This window comes from Oncorhynchus clarkii, chromosome 20, assembly GCF_045791955.1.
Source record: "Oncorhynchus clarkii lewisi isolate Uvic-CL-2024 chromosome 20, UVic_Ocla_1.0, whole genome shotgun sequence".
Lineage (NCBI taxonomy): Eukaryota > Metazoa > Chordata > Actinopteri > Salmoniformes > Salmonidae > Oncorhynchus > Oncorhynchus clarkii.
The window spans coordinates 80447019-80467979 of NC_092166.1; the positions used below are offsets into that span (position 1 = coordinate 80447019).

The window sequence follows — 20961 nt, forward strand, 5'->3', positions numbered from 1 at the left end:
TAGGTTGGTTAGAATCACCACTTTATTTTAAGAATATGAAATGTCAGAATAATAGTAGAGAGAATAATTTATTTCTTGCATCACATTCCCAGTGGGTCAGAAGTTTACATACACTCAATTAGTATTTGGTAGCATTGCCTTTAAATTGTTTAACTTGGGTCAAACGTTTCAGGGAGCCTTCCACAAGCTTCCCACAATAATTTGGATGAATTTTGGCCCATTCCTCCTGACAGAGCTGGTGTAACTGAGTTCAGGTTTGTAGGCCTCCTTGCTCACACATGCTTTTTCAGTTGTGCCCACACATTTTCTATAGGATTGAGGTCAGGGCTTTGTGATGGCCACTCCAATACCTTGACTTTGTTGGCCTTAAGCCATTCTGCCACAACTTTGGGAGTATGCTTGGGGTTATTGTCATTTGGAAGACCCATTTGCAACTAAGCTTTAACTTCCTGACTGATGTCTTGAGATGTTGCTTCAATATATCCACGTAATGTTTCTTCCTCATGACGCCATCTATTTTGTGAAGTAAACCAGTCCCTCCTGCAGCAAAGCACCCCCACAACATGATGCTGCCACCCCCGTGCTTCATGGTTGGGATGGTGTTCATTGGCTTGCAAGCCTCCCCCTTTTCCCTCCAAACATAACGATGGTCATTATGGCCAAACAGTTCCATTTTTGTTTCATCAGACCAGAGGACATTTCTCCAAAAAGTACGATCTTTGTCCCCGTGTGCAGTTGCAAACGGTAGCCTGGCTTTTTAAAAATGGCGATTTGGAGCAGTGGCTTCTTCCTTGCAGAGTCGCCTTTCAGGTTATGTCGATATAGGAATCATTTTACTGGGATATAGATACTTTTGTACCCGTTTCCTCCAGCATCTTCACAAGGTCCTTTGCTGTTGTTCTGGGATTGATTTGCACTTTTCGCCCTGAAGTTCATCTCTAAGAGACAGAACGCATCTCCTTCCTGAGCGGTATGACGGCCGCGGGGTCCCATGGTGTTTATACTTGCGTACGATTGTTTGTACAGATGAACGTGGTACCTTCAGGCGTTTGGAAATTGCTCCCAAGGATGAACCAGACTTGTGGAGGACTACAATTTTTTTTATGAGGTCTTGGCTGATATTTTTTTATTTTCCCGTGATGTCAAGCAAAGAGGCACTGAGTTTGAAGGTCGGCCTTGAAATACATCCACAGGTACATCTCCAATTGACTCAAATGATGTCAATTAGCCTGTCAGAAGCTTCTAAAGCCATGACATAATTTTCTGGAATTTTCCAAGCTGTTTAAAGGCAGTCAACTTTGTGTATGTAAACTTCTGACCCACTGGAATTGCGATAGTGAATTATAAGTGAAATAATCGGTCTATAAACAATCGTTGGAAAAATAACTTGTGCTATCCACAAAGTAGATGTCCTAACCGACTTGCCAAAACTATAGTTTGTTAACAAGAAATTTGTGGAGTGGTTGAAAAACGAGTTTCAATGACCTAAGTGTTTGTAAACTTCCAACTTCAACTGTACCTACTGCTATAGAGCGAGTCAGACAACTAGGACACATCTACACCTGCTTCTGGTCTGGTAGGATTCTGTTGTAGAAGTCATTAGATGGCCTTGTTAGGTCCGTGTACCTGTGGCCACCACAGTGATAAACTTGGACCCAAAGTGTCCGTCGGGTGAGAGTCTGCAGGGGTTACACTGTTGGTTCTGGAAGTGTCCAGCCGTGATGCACTCCTCCGCACTTAGGAAGTACGAGTCCTTGTTCCTGGTGTATTTGACCGTGCCTATCCTGGTGTCCTCAGAGAGAAGGTCAGTGAAGATCCACCCCACCTTCAGTAAAGAAGGAAAACTACGGTCAGCAAAGTCAAGCACATCAAACTCCACATTGTTGGACTAAGAATATATATTATACTTTTGTCGAGTAACCTATATATTCATAAGGTAATTCTCTGGTGTGGACAGCTATAGTAACATACACTGCATTCAGGAAGCATTTAGACCCCTTGACTTTTCCCCCCATTTTGTTACAGCCTTACTCTAAACTAGATTTTTTTTAAACCCCCCCCCCCCCCCCAATCTACAGACAATACTCCATAACGACAAAGCAAAAGTTATTATTAAATTTATACCAATTTATAAAACACAAAACAGAAATATCACATTTACATAAGTATTCAGACCCTTTACTCAGTACTTTGTTGAAACACCTTTGGTAAGTACAGCCTCGAGTCTTCTGGGGTATGACACTAAAAGCTTGGCACGCCTGTATTTGGGGAGTTTCTCCCATTCTTTGAAGATCCTCTCAAGCGCTGCCAGGTTGGATGGGGAGCGTCTCTCCAGAGATGTTCGACCGGGTTCAACTCCGGGCTCTGGCTGGACCACTCAAGGACATTCAGAAACTTGTCCACGGCCACTCCTGCGTTGTCTTGGCTGTGTGCTTAGGGTCGTTGTCCTGTTGGAAGGTGAACCTTGACCCTAGTCTGAGGTCCTGCACTGGAGCAGGTTTTCATCAAGGATCTCTGTACTTTGCTCTGTTCATCTTTTTCTCGATCCTGACTAGTCTCCCAGTCCCTGAAAAACATGAACACAGCATGATGCTGCCACCACCACGCTTCACCGTAGGGATGTTGCCAGGTTTCCTTCCTCTTGTCTGGCCACTACCATAGAGGCCTGATTGGTGGAGTGCTGCAGAGATGGTTGCCGTTCTGGAAGGTTCTCCCATCTCTACAGATAAACTCCGGAGCTATGTATGAGTGACCATCGGGGTCTTGGTCACCTCCCTCACCAAGGTCCTTCTCTCACGATTGCTCAGTTTGGCCAGGCAGCTGTGTTTTTGCGGAACTTCAATGCTGCAGAAATGTTATGGTACCCTTCCCCAGATCTGTGTCTCGACACAAATCCTGTCTCAGAGCTCTAAGGACAACTCCTAAGACCTCATGTCTTGGTTTTTTCTCTGGCATGCATTGTCAACTGCGGGACATTATATCGACAGGTGTGTGCCTTTCCAAATCATGTCCAATCAATTTAAATTTACCACAGAGGGACTCCAATCAAGTTGTAGAAACATCAAGGATGATTAATGGAAACAGGATGCACCAGAACTCAATTTTGACTCTCGTAGCATTACGTATTTAATAAATCAGCAAACATTTCTAGAAACCTGTTTTCGCTTTGTCATTATGGGGTATTGTGTGTAGATTGATGAGGGAATCAATTTTTAATATCCCTTTTAGAACAATATATATATATATATATATATATATAAAATAAAACGTGGAGAAAGGGAAAGGGTCTGAATACTTCTCGAATGCACTGATTGGGCGTCTTTCTTAAAATCCATGATGGTTGCGTAAACTTTCTACACATTACATACACTATGGCCTGAGGGCATATGGAAGCTGTTTAAAGCCCCTATCCTGTAAAGACTGAGGAATCTAGGGAATGCCCCATATTGATGAGTGCCTCATGACCCCAGTGGTCTATAATGATGGGCCAGCCAGACTGGACAGTAGCTGTCCTTAAATCAAATTTAATTTGTCACAGACATGGTTAGCATATGTTAATGCCAGTGTAGTGAAATGCTTCTGGTTCTGACTGTGCAATAATATCTAACAAGTAATCTAACAATTTCCCAACAACTACCTAATACACACACATCTGAAGGGGTGAATGAGAATATGTACATATAAATATATTGATGAGTGATGGCCGAGTGGCATAGGCAAGGTGCAATAGATGGTATAAAATACAGTAAATACATTTGAGTAATGTAAGATATGTACACATGATTAAAGTGGCATTGTTTAAAGTGACTAGTGATCCATTTGTTAAAGTGGCCAGTGATTAGGTCTCCTTGTAGGCAGCAGCCTCCGAGTTGGTGAGTGCTGTTTAGCAGTCTGATGGCCTTGAGATAGAAGCTGTTCTCCTGCACCTGTTCCCCTTGAGTGACGGGGAATTACAACCCAGGTGTTCTCCTATACCTGTTCCCCCTGGGTGACGGGGTACAACCATATATCTGTACCCCCTGTGAGACGGGGTACGACCCAGATGTTCTCCTATACCTGTTCCCCGAGGAGGGGGTACAACCCAGATATTCTCCTACACCTGTTCCCAGATGTTCTCCTATACCTGTTCCCCCTGAGAGACGGGGTACGACCCAGATGAAGGGTTGTACATGGAAAAGGATACTACCCCTCCAACGCTGTGATACATTGTGACATCAAAATACAAATGTGGCACTAAGTCAGCTGGACACATATTGAAGAGCACAATAGTTTAGAGATATGAGGGTACTAGGCAGAATCAAACTCTGGATCAAGGAAAGGATATGGGAAAATAAATAAAGTCCATATTTTTAGCTTGTGGTGTCGTCTAACCTTGCGCAGGCCCAGCTTGGCTGCGATCTCCTCCACGGCTGCAGCTTTAGGGTCCTCTACCAGCTCAAGACTGTTCTGGGTGGCAATCTGATGGACAGAGGAATTCATAAGAGCTCAAATTCAACCAACTAAATCAAACACATCTAGTATAAACATTTCTTTAAAAACAAAGTACACAAGCTTAAAGTAGTTTCCAATAGCCTAAGAATATATATATCACACATTCAAAAGTGTGGGGTCAATTAGAAATGTGCTTTATTTTCAAAAACAAGGACATTTTTTGTCCATTTAAAATAACATCAAATTGATCAGCAATACAATGTAGACATTGTTAATGTTGTAAATGACTATTGTAGCTGGAAACGGCTGATTTTTTATGGAATATCTACATAGGCGTACATATGCCCATTATCAGCAACCATCACTCCTGTGTTCCAATGGCACATTGTGTTTGACTTTTAAAATTATAAACTTGGATTAGGTAACTGATCATTAGAAAACCCTTTTGCAATTATGTTAGCACAACTGAAAACTGTTGTCCTGATTAAAGAAGCAATAAAACGGGCCATCTTTAGACTAGTTAAGTATCTGGAGCGTCAGCATTTGTGGGTTCGATTACAGGCAGAAGCAAAGATCATTCTTCTTAAACTCATCATTCTATTCTTGTTCTGAGAAATGAAGGCTATTCCATGCGAGAAATTGCCAAGAAACTGAAGATCTCGTACAATGCTGTGACCTACTCCCTTCACAGAACTGCGCAAACTGGCTCTAACCAGAATATAAAGAGGAGTGGGAGGCCCCGGTGCACAACTGAGCAAGAGGACAAGTACATTAGAGTGTCTAGTTTGAGAATCAGATGCCTCACAAGTCCTCAACTGGCAGCTTCATTAAATAGTACCCGTAAAACACCAGTCTCAACGTCAACAGCGAAGAGGAGACTCTGGGATGCTGGTCTTCTAGGCAGAGTTCCTCTGTCCAGTGTCTGTTCTTTTGCCCATCTTAATCTTTTATTTTTTTAATGGACAGTCTGATGTATGGCTTTTTCATTGCAACTCCGCAGTAACCCCACCATAGGGGCACACTGTTCACAACTTTAACTACCATACACGTGGTCAGCGGTTGAGGCCGGTTGGAAGAACTGCCATTTTCTCTAAAACAATGTAGCAGGGGGCTTATGGTAGAGAAATTAATTCAATTATCTGGCAACAGTTCTGGTGGACATTCCTGCAGTAATAATGCCAACTGCACACTCCCCCAAACCTTTAGACAACTGTGGCATTGTGTCGTGTGACAAAACTGCACATTTTAGTGGCCTTTTATTGTCCCCAAGTACAAGGTGCACCTGTGTAATGATCATGCTGTTTAATCAGCTTCTTGATATGCCACACCTGTCAGGTGGATGTATTATCTTGGCAAAGGAGAAATGCTCACTAACAGGGATGTAAACACACCTGTGCACAACATTTGAGACGATGAAGCTTTGTGTGTGTGTGGAACATTTCTGGAATCTTTTATTTCAGCTCATGAAACCAACAGTTTACACGTTGCGCTTGTATTTTTGTTCAATGTAGATACAATGATCTGATTACTTAAGTCTGTGATAAATACTGCTCCTGCAACAGCAGCACTTGGTCAATACCCATTACCCATTGAAAGTGAACCTACTGCCATCCTGTTGCTAATTAATCTCACTACATCTACAAATCACTAACAAACCATTGGATTGAGTCCAGAGCGCTGAACACTCACCTGCGGGGGTTCGTAGATGGCAGCAACCTCTGCTCTGATGGCCAGAGGGATGTCTTTGTGCTCCGTGTACCTGCCGTACAGGTAGCCCATCCTCTGGCTGCCCGTCTTCCTCCAGAAGTCCAGGAAACGGTCTGCGATGGTGTGGTTCTCAAACATGATGTTGTCTATATGTCTGTATTTCTGTTGGCAGGGATGAGGCGGGTTATTAAATCAACATCTCCACTAGGAAATGAGTAGAGGTTGAGAAACCTCTCTGAGGTGCATTCCAATAGGTTACAGTGGATTCGTCTCCTCGTGTCCTTTTCTAATCTGAAGTGATGTGACCGAAGTGGGCAGGTGAAGAAGTGAAATCAAATAGCTGTGTAAGCACCAATCCACCATATTTCCTTGTTATCACCCATCCTGTGAAGCCCAATGACTAAATGAAGCCAAGAAAACAAGGAGGAGCTACTCTAGAAAAGGGTTTGCCAAACTCGGTCCTGCCCCACCCCCCTCTCTAGGTGCATATTTTTGCTTTTTGCCCTAGCACTACACAGAGCATTCAAATAATCAAAGCTCGATGGTTATTTTAACATCAGCTGTATAGTGCTAGTGCAAAAACAAATACAAATGTAAACATGTGCCCGGGGGGGCCCCAGGAACGAGTTTGAGAATCCCCGCTTTAGACTTCCCGAGATGGACCCTTGGCAGTAAAGAGGAGTATTGAGGTGGACCCTTGGCAGTAAAGTGGAGTATTGAGATGGACCCTTGGCAGTAAAGTGGAGTATTGAGGTGGACCCTTGGCAGTAAAGTGGAGTATTGAGATGGGCCCTTGGCAGTAAAGTGGAGAGAGTTATAGGGTGTACTTGTCTATTGAGGGTGATGGCGCTGGGCTGGCACTTGGTGCAGATCCCCTCTGGCCAGGGAGGGTGGCCCTCGCAGCCCGACTTGATCTTACAGCTGATGTTCTCCAGGGCCACAAACTTCCCTCTGTAGAGGAAAATAAGATTTGAATAAAGAGACAAAGAGCTTGTGGAGGTGGCCAATCCTCCTGCTGAAGAAGAGCAGAGTATACAGAGTGTATATTCTTTTGATATCGTCATGGCAAACATGTTGCCAAGACAATACAGAGATATCTAGAACCAGGCTACAGGCTAGAGCCACTCACTTGTCAGCGCCTCCTGTCAGCTTGCGGATGTAGGCATGGAATGACATGTGTTTGACAGGTGGCTCTAGATGACTCAGGTACTCTTCGTCAAAAGGCTGGCAGATAGAAAACAATTGAAATTCACAGCGAAGTTGACACGTAAAACAAATTTAAAGCAACACAGTCAATTGTTGGACGAACGAAGGAGGAAAGAGCACTTACCTCTAGGGGCACACAGTGCACGCACTTTCCCATAGATCCATGTCGACACCTGAAACAAGAACTGAATCAATACACTGATACAATTGAATGGCTTAATACAATTACATATCTAGCTGGCAACAGTCTCTCTTATGTCTGTGGATCTCTGCTCCTATAGATCTTTATGTACATAAATATCTCTGCTCCTATAGATCTTTATGTATATAAATATCTTACAGCTGTAGGATCGATGCTCCTGTTATGGGTGTGAACGTTTAAACTAAATTCATACAGGACAGCCACCGCGGCAACCCTAACGTTACAACAGGACGGCCACCGCGGCAACCCTAACGTTACAACAGGACGGCCACCGCGGCAACCCTAACGTTACAACAGGACGGCCACCGCGGCAACCCTAACGTTACAACAGGAGGGCCACCGCGGCAACCCTAACGTTACAACAGGACGGCCACCGCGGCAACCCTAACGTTACAACAGGACGGCCACCGCGGCAACCCCAACGTTACAACAGGACGGCCACCGCGGCAACCCCAACGTTACAACAGGACGGCCACCGCGGCAACCCCAACGTTACAACAGGACGGCCACCGCGGCAACCCCAACGTTACAACAGGACGGCCACCGCGGCAACCCCAACGTTACAACAGCACGGCCACCGCGGCAATCCTAACGTTACAACAGCACGGCCACCGCGGCAACCCTAACGTTACAACAGGACGGCCACCGCGGCAACCCTAACGTTACAACAGGACGGCCACCGCGGCAACCCTAACGTTACAACAGGACGGCCACCGCGGCAACCCTAACGTTACAACAGGACGGCCACCGCGGCAACCCTAACGTTACAACAGGACGGCCACCGCGGCAACCCTAACGTTACAACAGGACGGCCACCGCGGCAACCCTAACGTTACAGGACGGCCACCGCGGCAACCCTAACATTACAGGACGGCCACCGCGGCAACCCTAACGTTACAGGACGGCCACCGCGGCAACCCTAACATTACAGGACGGCCACCACGGCAACCCTAACGTTACAGGACGGCCACCCTAATGTTACAGGACAGCCACCGCGGCAACCCTGACGTTACAGGACAGCCACCGCGGCAACCCTAACGTTACAGGACAGCCACCGCGGCAACCCTAACGTTACAGGACGGCCACCGCGGCAACCCTAAAGTTACAGGACAGCCACCGCGGCCTTGCTAACGTTACAGCCACCGCGGCCTTCCTAACGTTACAGGACAGCCACCGCGGCAACATCTGCATTGCTTGCTCTTTGGGGTTTTAGACTGGGTTTCCGTATAAGCACTTTGTAACAATTGCTGGTGTAAAAAGAGCTTTATAAATACATTTGATTAATTAATTGATGCATCTTTCACAGTTTTTGGCCACGGATATAAAGTGCGATGTACGTCATCACTAACACCCGACTACAGAAATGATTGCAGTTGATATGCAGGCATTGTCAATGGCCTAGCTAATTTCCCCCCAAACATCAGACACCCCCTAACTTCGGGCACAGCATTTAAATGGACTGGAAAATAACGGTACGTTTTGAGATTAAAGACAACCTTCTAGCTAGCTGACCACCTATTTTCATTGCAGTTTATGTAACTTAAGTTAGGTTGAAAAATAAATAAATAAATAAATAAATATATATATATATATTACATACACACACACGTTTGGGGTCCATTAAAATATCAAATTGATCAGAAAAACAGTGTAGACATTGTTAAATGACCACTGTAGCTGGAAACGACTTATTTTTTTTAAATGGAATATGTACATAGTCGTACAGAGGCCCATTATCAGCAACCATCACTCCTGTGTTCCAATGGCACATAATTGTGAAGGGGTTGCACAATTATCTTAGCACAGCTGAAAACTGTTGTCCTCATTCAAGAAGCAACAAAACTGGCCTTCTTTAGACTAATTGAGTATTTGGAGCGTCAGCATTTGTGGGTTTGATTACAGGCTCAAAATGGCCAGAAACAAAGAACTTAGAAATTGCCTCTAACCAGAATAGAAAGAGTGGGAGGCCCCGGTGCACAACTGAGCAAGAGTGCAAGTACATTGGAGTGTCTAGTGTGAGAAACAGACGCCTCACAAGTCCTCAACTGGCAGCTTCGTTAAATAGTACCCTGCAAACCACCAGTCTCAATGTCAACAGTGAAGAGGCAACTCCGGGATGCTGGCTTTCTGGGCAGAGTTGCAAAGAAAAAGCCACATCTCAGACTGGCCAATAAATAGATGGGCAGACACTAGACAGAGGAACTCTGCCTAGAAGGCCAGCATCCCGGAGTTGCCTCTTCACTGTTGACGTTGAGACCGGCAAGATCTATATTGACATCAAGTGTTTAAAAACTGAAGAAAAAAAAAATAGCAGAATGGGAGCTAAAATCCCTCTGCTTTTATCTTCACCCACTACCATATTTGGTATTGAGGAAACGCCAGGCGGATGCTTCACATTTCTACATCCGGTGAAATATCTGTCTCATTGTTCTAGCTGTGCCTCCAGTTAACAGCATTAGAACGCTCAAATTCCTCCCCTTTTAACCAGTAGGCCTAAAATCCCGGATTTGGTGCGTTCTCTTTTTCCCTGTTTGATTAGTGAGCTTAAAACTAGATGGGCAGGCTTTTGTTAAAACAAGAAACCAAACTAGGCCCCTTGGCTAATGAATAAGCAACTTGCCTTCTTCAAAAACAATGTTATTGTTGCATATTTCAGTCTGGAACCTGGGGCAGTGTAACCTATTCTGCTTCACTGTAGCAGTTCGCAAAAAAAAGCCTAATCTATTACTCCAAAACGGCAGCTTGTGGTTGGAACACACACTTCCTTACTTTAATCAACCTGTCCATTTTGAACGTGTGATCAAGCTGACTTTATTTGGCAAGGAATGTAGCTCTTCTACAGATTCTGTTAGTGTATCCCATCAGTCATTTCTGTAGGCAGGAGCAGAGCTTGGATGTGTGTAAAAAAGAGTGTCAGATTGAAGATGAGTGAGCGACACGTAACGGAGGGAAAAGGAGAAATGTAAGGAGAATAACTGATCACATGGCTAGGTACCTTTTTTGTTGTTTTGAGTCCCTAAACCGCAGTACACAAGTAACACTCGAGTCCAATGTGAATTAACAGTAGTCTTCGGGACAAAGATGTAACTCGCCCAAAGCAGATTCCAGATGCCACTATATATGACTGGAAGGCTTGGGTGAAATACCGCATTTTGAAATACCGACCGCGACTGCTTTTAACTATATGTATACCTAAATTATATCCAGCTCATGATAAGTGGCTAGATGTCAAGATCAAGATCTTCTTGGTTAGAGCAGAGACCCCTATCCTGGATTAAAATCCCGGGTGCGTAAAATAGCACCTGCTATATTTTATATTTGAGATTCTTCAAAGTAGCCACCCTTGGCATTGACAGCTTTGTACACTCTTGGCATTCTCTTAACCAACTTCACCTGGAATGCTTTTCCAAAAGTCTTGAAGGAGTTCCCACATATGCTGAGCACTTGTTGGCTGCATTTCCTTCACTATAAGGTCCAACTCATCCCAAACCATCTCAATTGGGTTGAGGTCGGATGATTGTGGAGGACAGGTCATCTGATGCAGCACTCAATCACTCTCTTTCTTTGTAAAATAGCCCTTACTCAGCCTGGAGGTGTGTTGGGTCATTGTCCTGTTGAAAAACAAATGATAGTCCCACTAAGCGCAAACCAGATGGGAAGACGTATCGCTGCAGAATGCTGTGGTATCCATGCTGGTTAAATGTGACATTGAATTCAAAATAAAAGCAAAGCCCCCCCCCCCCCCCCCACCATCAGGCCTCGTCCTCCATGCTTCACAGTGGGAACCACACATGCAGAGATCATCTGTTCACCTGCTCTACGTCTCACAAAGTCATGGCGGTTGGAACCAAAAATGTCTCATTTGGACTCATTAAACCAAAGGACAGATTTCCACCGGTCTATTGTCCATTGCTCGTGTTTCTTGGCCCAAGCAAGTCTTCTTATTGGTGTCCTTTAGTGGTTTCTTTACAGCAATTCGACCATGATGGCCTGATTCACACACTCCTCTGAATAGTTGATGTAGAGGTGTGTCTGTTACTTGAAATCTGAAGCATTTATTTGGCCTGCAATTTCTGAGGCTGGTAACTCTAATGAACTTATCTTTTGCAGCAGAGTTAACTCTGGGCAATCCTTATGAGAGGGAGTGTCATCATAACGCTTCATGGTTTTTGCAACTGCACTCAAAGAGACTGCACTCAAAGAGACTGCACTTGAAGAAACTGCATTCGAAGAAACATTCAAAGTTCTTGACGTTTTTCGGATTGACTGACCTTCATGTTTTAAAGTAATGATGGACTGTTCTTGCAATAATATGGACTTGGTCTTTTACCAAATAGGGCCATCTTCTGTATACCACCCCTACCTTGTCACAACACAACTGATTGGCTCATAACGCATTATTAAGGAAAGAAATTCCACAAATGAAGGGACACTTGTTAATTGAAATGAAGCTGGTTATCCAAAGCTGTCACCAAGGCAAAGGGTGCCTACTTTGAAGTATCTCAAATATATTTTGATTTGTTCAACACTTTTTGGTTACTGCATGATTCCACATGTGTTATTTTATAGTTGTGACATCTTCACTATAAACTCTACAATGTAGAAAATAGTAGGTGTGTCCAAACTTGTGACTGGTATTGTATATAAACCTTACAGCTGTGGATCACTGTTCCTCTAGATCTTTGCTTAAATACAACATACAGGAAGTATATAAAGCTCTTACAGCTGTGGATCTTTATTCCTGTAGATCTTTCCCTCCTGCTTGGCCAGGTACTGGTCGATCTCGTCCTCTGAGATTTGGGGCGCCGAGTGGGAGCGTGACATCATGGACGATGAAGAAGAGGACGAATGGGAGGTAGAGGGTAGTGATGACGAGTGAGGCGTGGCCAGGTCCATGGTCTCTCCTGCCGGTCCCGGGGAGCCCGAGGGGTATAGGTAGAGCATGTCTCCATGTCTAGAGGGAGGGAAGAATTAGACACATTAAATTCACCCACACAATGAGCATAATGACAATCGAAGATAAAATGCTGAAGTGACGATATTGATGAGAACATGTGTAGCTAGCTAAATGGAGCAGTCTAACGACTAGTGATGCATGTAGTAGGGCTAATAGTAACAACTCAATGCTGCTCCTAACTCACTTGATCTTCAGCAGGCTGAGGGTCTTATTCTGGGACTGGATCTCGTCAGTCTTGTTACGGTTCAGGAAGATGGTGAAGCCGTTGGAGGGGAATCCAAACTCTTTGCCCACCTGACAGTAGAAACAGAGTAATGACCATTAGTCCTGTCTCGCTTGCCAGACTCGTGGCACGGCGGTGGGAAGAGACTAGATAATGATGAGCTTTAGTTGAGGGTTAAGTAGGGCCACTTGTCTCCTGGAGCATGGCACATCATGAGTGTAGTATAAAGTAAAGTGTCTAATTGTCTATTAAAAGCCCATGAAATAAAAAAAATAAAAAAGGGGAAAACAAAGATTCTAAGAAATCTGGTTGTGAAGATCGCGCATGTCTCGCTAATCCTTCTATCAACTGTGTGTTTAACCTCTTACTTCTACCCCCTCCTTTTTCGAACATTCTGTTAAAAATCGCGCAACTTTTCAGCGTCCTGCTACTCATGCCAGGAATATAGTATATGCATATGATTAGTATGTGTGGATAGAAAACACTCTGAAGTTTATAAAACTGGTTAAATCACGGCTGTGACTATAACAGATCGTGTGTTTCATTGAAAAACGCAAGAAAAACTGCTCTCTGAAAGCTAAAAATAATTTCCATAAGTCACTTCCACGAGTTGTTAAAAGAGAACAGAATTTAATATCGACCTGCCTGCAATTCATACAAATTCCACACGATGTCGCCATTGTCGTCATTTTCAATTGAATTAATTGTTGGAAAATCCATCTATCTGGCATCCATTTTCCCAGTCTTCACCCGGATGTTGTTGATGAAGACATTAGCAGCCATTGATTTGCAAGCGAAGACCTATTGAAAATACATCGCCCTGTAATCATTTTGATAGATTATAAACGTTTACTAATACCTAAAGTTGGATTACAAAAGGATTTCGAAGTGTTTTGTGAAAGTTAATCGTCGACTTTTTTAATTTAAAAAAATTACGCAGCGTTTAAAAACGATGTTTTTTTCTGAATGACACAGCTTCCATACAAAGCTATTTTGGGTATATATGGACCGATTTAAACTAAAAAAAAGACCCAATAGTGATGTTTATGGGGCATATAGGAGTGCCAAGAAAGAAGCTCGTCAAAGGTAATGAATGTTTTATATTTTATTTCTGCGTTTTGGGTAGCGCCGGCTACCGCAAAATCTGTTGTTTACGTGTCGTGCTGGCATTTTGGGGGGTGCATGCTATCAGATAATAGCTTCTCATGCTTTCGCCGAAAAGCATTTTAAAAATCTGACTTGCTGGCTAGGTTCACAACGAGTGTAGCTTTAATTCAATACCCTGCTTGTGAATTTTGATCAAAGATTGAGTTGTAACGAGTACATTTAGCATTTAGCGTAGCGCATTTGCATTTCCAGGTGCATACTTGAGACGTCTGCGTCTCAAGTATGGTCAAGAAGTTTTAACAAAGAGTGTTCACTCCACTTAATTTCACTACCCATTAAACTGTCAAAGGGGATTACCAAACAGGCTGACAGAGGAGAAAGTAAGACTGTCAGAGTTGCCTGGTCTACGGTCATTATCGCAGAGACATCCAAGATCTATCCAAGTCCTCTGAGTACTTCCGCTGAGCCTAAGTGGGCTTTCTTGCATTTAATCAAATCCATAATGCTTTAGTGGTGCAAAGAGAGTCAACTCTGTTGTACTGCTGGTCACATCTACCAACAACGGATAAGTCACAATTCCAAGAGATCAGCAGGAAAAACATTAACGACTGAGGATGTCCATGTTGCCAAACTGGAAGGTTAAAGCAAAAGGTGTCACTAAAGCAGGTTTCAATCCAACTTCATTTGAGTAAAGTGCGCACACACAAAAGTATGTGGACACCCCTTCAAAATGAGTGGTTCAGTTATTTCAGCCCCACACTATCGCTATAGACAAACATTGGCAGTAGAATGGCCTTAGAGAAGTGCTCAGTGAATTGGTGGAGGAGGAATCCTGGTTTGGGGCTGTTTTTCATGGTTCAGGCTAGGCCCCTTAGTTCTAGTGACGGGAAATCTTAATGCTACATTCTAGACAATTCTATGCTTCCAACTTTGTGGCAATTCCACAAATTAACTTTTAAGAAGGCACACTGGTTAATTGAAATGCATTCCAGGTGACTACCTCATGAAGCTGGTTAAGAGAATGTCAAGCGAGTACATATCTGTCAAGGCAAAGGGTGGCTACTTTGAAGAATCTCAAATATATTTTGATTTGTTTAACCCTTTTTTGGTTAATACATGATTCCATATGTTTGAATGTCTTCACTATTATTATACAATGTAGAAAATAGTAAAAATAAAGAAAACCCCTTTAATGAGTAGGTGTTCTAAAATTTTGGACCGGTTGTGTGTGTGTATTTTCTGATATTTCTTATACATCTCTCAGATATAGAGGACAGACACTTCAGAACCAACTTCCATTCAATTTTTTTTTTGGGGGGGGGGGGGGGGGGGGAGCGGGGGCGCTATCTGTTGTTCCATGTAGTGAATATGTTATTCGATGCAATAATAGCAGAAAGGCCCCCCCCAAAAAAATTGTTCAGAACAATACCAAACAAAAAGATACCTCGAGTGGTCTTAAAATTCTAAATCATATAGCAAAATGACCCTCGGTATAACCTTCTCACACAATTCCACATAGCTTCCTAGACCCACACCCTTCCCACCCAGCTTAGACTCTTATGGGTTAATTAATGCCTCTGAGCTCTTCATGCAATTCTCCATTTCCATCTCTCCCCATCACTGACTGAGTGACTGTACATCTGAGACCAGGGAATAAAAAAATACCCTCATTGATCTGCCACACATTTATTTATTTTTTAACTCAAAGACATGCATTTTTAATAAGGCACTGCCGCAGGCAACCCTTCTCCACGGTGACCGAACAGCCGGCCACTCCTGATTCAGCCATTGATGTGGAAATTTGACCCCCACTTAAGATTTCCTACCCAATACTGTCTCGCAGTCACTGAGGTCCATTTGTGTCCAAGGCGTTGCCCATATTTCACTGTCATTATCTAAATGCTGCTAAGCCACAGTTAGACATTCATATCCATTTCATCCAAACACAATCTGGCTAGATGAAGTGGATTTGGAATGCAAAACCCTTACTGGAAGGTAGCTAGGTACTCCCAAGGGGTTTTATCCTGGCAGGATAGCAAGCAGCTGCTGTGGTGAATCTATTGATAGCACGCTGTTTAAAAACATTGCATTGCACACCATTCTCTCTCCACATAACTCACAGCTTTCCCTACACACACACAGGTCTCTGCTGAGCCATGCATCAGATCCATCAACAGTGGATGCCATTAACTGCACAGGCAAGGGGGGGGGGGGGGGGGGGGGTAAACACTGAAATATCTTCGCTTTCCTGCAGAGCTGCATGCTTCATACATAAATTAACAGAGGTTGAGCACAGGCTAGGCACAGGGAGATAAAGACATAAATGTCCATCTTCTGATGCTAGCTGGTCAATAGCACAGTTGGAAAGAATGTGCTATGAATATGACAACAGAATGACAGAAACAACTACAAGTTTCCCATGTGTTTGTGGAAAGTACTGTTTGTTGTACACGGCCCAACCATATAGCCTAGAGTACCACTGAGAGCCAATGTTTGTCTTCATATCATGCATCCATACTTTAATACCTTATTGAGGAAAGCGGCTGCTGTCTCCTTCTTGGTGGCAGGGATCTTCTTCATCCCGTTCGGGGACTGAACCCTGATGATCTGCAAATTAGGAAAAACATTACATTCTCCACATCATATTGTTGTTTCCTTGAATTTAGATTGCTTTGCCAAACCAAATACATCCATTGGGGAAACCATATTATTCATGACTCATTAGCTAATTTGATTAACCATGAGCTGGTTACTGGCAACCCACTGAAAACATGACACTGCTGTAGCTAGTTAGATTGTTCAGCTAGTCTCTTTCAGTGTGTGGACCATGACAGTGCATAAATATGGGTGGAGGGTCGTTGACACCATTGTCGTTCATCTTTATCATGACACAGGGGGTCATAATTCACAAGCAATAACGTGGTTGTGATATTAATGATATTAAATTAACAGTAGCTAGTTTAGTTAGTTGTTAAAATGACATGAGCAGCTTATATCATGCCATGGGCCGGCTAAAATACCAGTGACTGGTTTTCAGGTCATAAGCTAACTTAGTTGGATTGTTTTACCTCGAATGAGCAAAGATAACAACACTAGCTAAAGTTAGCTAGCCGATATTGTGGCTAACTAAGTTAATGTTTGCTAGTCATTTTTTCTGCCACAAGTTGAATACAAACTATGAACACGGACTAGCTTTTATTTCTCAAAATGTAGCTAACTGTTGCTTCTTTCTTGCAAAAAAAAAAAGTAGAGGCCAGGGTTATGTTGATAAAACCAGTTAGCTTGCTAACCACAGGTACAGTATGTAGCTAACTAGCTAGTTAACAAAGTCAACAATGTGCCCTTTCTCAAAGTGAACGTCCACGTATTTTATTTTTTATCCAACAACGTTACAAATATAACGTTATTAAGTTAATATACTACGACCTTGTTTATTAAATAAGATAGTTTTAACTAAAAACAACAGTACATACGGGCACATTTTAATTCAAAACATTTCTGACCAGTTAAGCTTGCTAACAGTGAGTTAGCAGTTATCTAGGCCTTGTCATTCTAGTACTGATGCTAGCAAGTGGCTAATTCTGCTGCCTCATCACTCCGACAATCAGACTACGGTAACGTTAGCTAGCGAAGTTAGCTACCTAGCCGGCTAACAATACACAATATTTTATCAATAACTACAATGTGTTGTCACACTTACCATATTTTCTGCCATTGATGTTCGGGTTTTGTGCTCCCGATGTATTTCGCTGTGTAACAAAATAGACCGATGTCAGAGATTAAAAATTGACTGACTGGACAAGAGTCAACAAAACTCCATCCCACAATTCAAACACCGGGCGTTACACGCTAACAAGTCCGTACCCTAGTGTCCCTCCTCATCAATCGCCCGAGTGAAACAATCAATATAAAATAATTCTGCCACTTTATTTTTAGCAACATTTCCAGGTTATTACGCCCTCGATAAAGTAACCACATTTAATTGAAATGAAGGGATAACAACAACAAAAATACCAATAATTTGTTGGCTGTTGTTCAAATTGACAAGCCCTAAACTTTTTGTAAGAGCCATTTCGGCCTGCTTTACTGTGCTCATTAGAGAAAAGAGGAAGCGGCGAAGTGAAAGGGACGTCACGACTTACAAAAAGTCATAATTATGGCTAAACCCCGCCTATTTCTACAATGTATCTTTTTTTACATCAGATTTTAAATCTAACCCTGAACTTTAAAGTAATCACACTGCTAACATTATGTCAAATGAAATGTTATTGGTCACATGTTTAGCAGATGTTGCGAAATGCTTGTGTTTCTCGCTCCAACAGTGCAGTACTATCTAACAAGTAATATCTAACAATTTCACAACAATACACACAATACACACAAATTGAAAGTAAATGAATGGAGTTAAGAATATATAAATATTTGAACAAGCGATGTCAGAGCGGCATAGACAAAACATACAGTAGAATATAATATAATACAGTATATACAGTGGGGCAAAAAAGTATTTAGTCAGCCACCAATTGTGCAAGTACTGAGGCCTGTAATGACAAAATGAAAAAAAAAAATCCAGAAAATCACATTGTAGGATTTTTAATGAATTTATTTGCAAATTATGGTGGAAAATAAGTATTTGGTCACCTACAAACAAGCAAGATTTCTGGCTCTGACAGACCTGTAACTTCTTCTTTAAGAGGCTCCTCTGTCCTCCACTCGTTACCTGTATTAATGGCACCTTCTTTGAACTTGTTATCAGTATAAAAGACACCTGTCCACAACCTCAAACAGTCACACTCCAAACTCCACTATGGCCAAGACCAAAGAGTTGTCAAAGGACACCAGAAACAAAATTGTAGACCTGCATCAGGCTGGGAAGACTGAATCTGCAATAGGTAAGCAGCTTGGTTTGAAGATATCAACTGTGGGAGCAATTATTAGGAAATGGAAGACATACAAGACCACTGATAATCTCCGTCGATCTGGGGCTCCACGCAAGATCTCACCCCGTGGGGTCAAAATGATCACAAGAACGGTGAGCAAAAATCCCAGAACCACACGGGGGGACCTAGTGAATGACCTGCAGTGAGCTGGGACCAAAGTAACAAAGCCTACCATCAGTAACAGACTACGCCGCCAGGGACTCAAATCCTGCAGTGCCAGACGTGTCCCCCTGCTTAAGCCAGTACATGTCCAGGCCCGTCTGAAGTTTGCTAGAGAGCATTTGGATGATCCGGAGAAGATTGGGAGAATGTCATATGGTCAGATGAAACCAAAATATAACTTTTTGGTAAAAAATCAACTCGTCGTGTTTGGAGGACAAAGAATGCTGAGTTGCATCCAAAGAACACCATACCTACTGTGAAGCATGGGGGTGGAAACATCATGCTTTGGGGCTGTTTTTCTGCAAAGGGACCAGGACGACTGATCCGTGTAAAGGAAAGAATGAATTGCGCCATGTATCGTGAGATTTTGAGTGAAAACCTCCTTCCATCAGCACAAAGATGAAACGTGGCTGGGTCTTTCAGCATGACAATGATCCCAAACACACCGCCCGGGCAAAGAAGGAGTGGCTTCATAAGACGCATTTCAAGGTCCTGGAGTGACCTAGCCAGTCTCCAGATCTCAAGCCCATAGAAAATCTTTGGAGGAGTTGAAAGTCCGTGTTGCCCAGCAACAGCCCCAAAACATCACTGCTCTAGAGGAGATCTGCATGGAGGAATGGGCCAAAATACCAGCAACAGTGTGTGAAAACCTTGTGAAGACTTACAGAAAACATTTGACCTCTGTCATTGCCAACAAAGGGTATATAACAAAGTAGAGAAAAACTTTTGTTATTGACCAAATACTTATTTTCCACCATAATTTGCAAATAAATTAATTAAAAATCCTACAATGTGATTTTCTGGATTTGTTTTCTCATTTTGTCTGTCATAGTTGAAGTGTACCTATGATGAAAATTACAGGCCTCTCTCATCTTTTTAAGTGGGAGAACTTGCATAATTGTTGGTTGACTAAATACTTTTTTGCCCCACTGGACATGAGATGAGTAGTGCAAAATATGTAAACATTAATAAAGTGACTAGCGTTCCATTATTAAAGTGGCCATTGATTCCAAGTCTATGTATATAGGGCAGCCGCCTCTAAAGTGCTAGTGATTACTATTTAACAGTCTTATGGCCTTGAAATATAAGCTTTTTTTCAGTCTCTCTGTCCCAGCTTTGATGCACCTGTACTGACCTCGCCTTCTGGATCAGAATAAACTCTTATTTACAATGACGGCCTACCCCGGCCAAACCCGGACGACGCTGGGCCAATAGTGTGCCGCCCTGTGGGACTCCCAATCACGTCCGGATGTGATGCAGCCTGGATTCGAACCAGGTACTGCAGTGACGCCTCTTGCACTAAGATGCAGTGCGATGATAGCGAGGTGAACAGACAGTGGCTCGGGTGGTTGTTGTCAGAAGAGGACTGGCCACCCCTCATAGTCTGGTTCCTCTCTAGGTTTCTTCTTAGGTTTTGACCTTTCTAGGGAGTTTTTCCTAGCCACCGTGCTTCTACACCTGCATTGCTTGCTGTTTGGGGTTTTGGGCTGGGTTTCTGTACAGCACATTGAGATATCAGCTGATGTAAGAAGGGCTTTATAAATAAATGTGATTTGTCCTTGATTATTTTTTTGGCCTTTTTACCCACTTCGAATTATTGATATTATGAGATGATGCAGAGATAATGAAGAGGAAAGATTGTCTTCTACATGAGTACACAACTACAGACTGCAGCGCACAACTACAAACTGCAGTGAACATAATGAAAAGACGAGCATGCAGCATAAACACAATACACACAGGACACAACGCCAACATGCGGTGGACAAAGTATAAGACAGAGAACATGCAATCATACTAATACCTACATCTATGAATGATATATGCTATTAAAATGGAACTGGCCATACGGGTACATTGATCTCTGGAAATATGATTCAATGAAATATACAATTGAAATTGATATGAAACTACAATGAACCAAAAGAAAACAAAATGATGGTAAGCGTGATAAGGAAAATAATGAGATGAATGAAATAGAGATCACACGCCCAACTATATAATATGTCTAAGAGACGTCAACATG

General features: G+C 42.8%; 1 protein-coding gene across 1 annotated transcript in view; it reads right to left on the minus strand.

Moving 5' to 3' along the window:
- LOC139376972 (nuclear protein localization protein 4 homolog) overlaps positions 1 to 17949 on the minus strand; it is a 33315-nt gene extending 15366 nt beyond the window's left edge. The window contains exons 1-10 of the mRNA XM_071120005.1: positions 17534 to 17949; positions 16360 to 16440; positions 12688 to 12797; positions 12270 to 12500; positions 7469 to 7517; positions 7268 to 7362; positions 6966 to 7089; positions 6121 to 6300; positions 4372 to 4458; positions 1627 to 1825 (exon numbers count right to left, since the gene is read on the minus strand). Coding sequence (XP_070976106.1) covers positions 1627 to 1825; positions 4372 to 4458; positions 6121 to 6300; positions 6966 to 7089; positions 7268 to 7362; positions 7469 to 7517; positions 12270 to 12500; positions 12688 to 12797; positions 16360 to 16440; positions 17534 to 17548 — 1171 coding nt within the window. The 5' untranslated portion in view covers positions 17549 to 17949. The remainder of the gene's footprint in view (positions 1 to 1626; positions 1826 to 4371; positions 4459 to 6120; positions 6301 to 6965; positions 7090 to 7267; positions 7363 to 7468; positions 7518 to 12269; positions 12501 to 12687; positions 12798 to 16359; positions 16441 to 17533) is intronic.
- Between the last annotated feature and the right edge of the window lie 3012 nt (positions 17950 to 20961).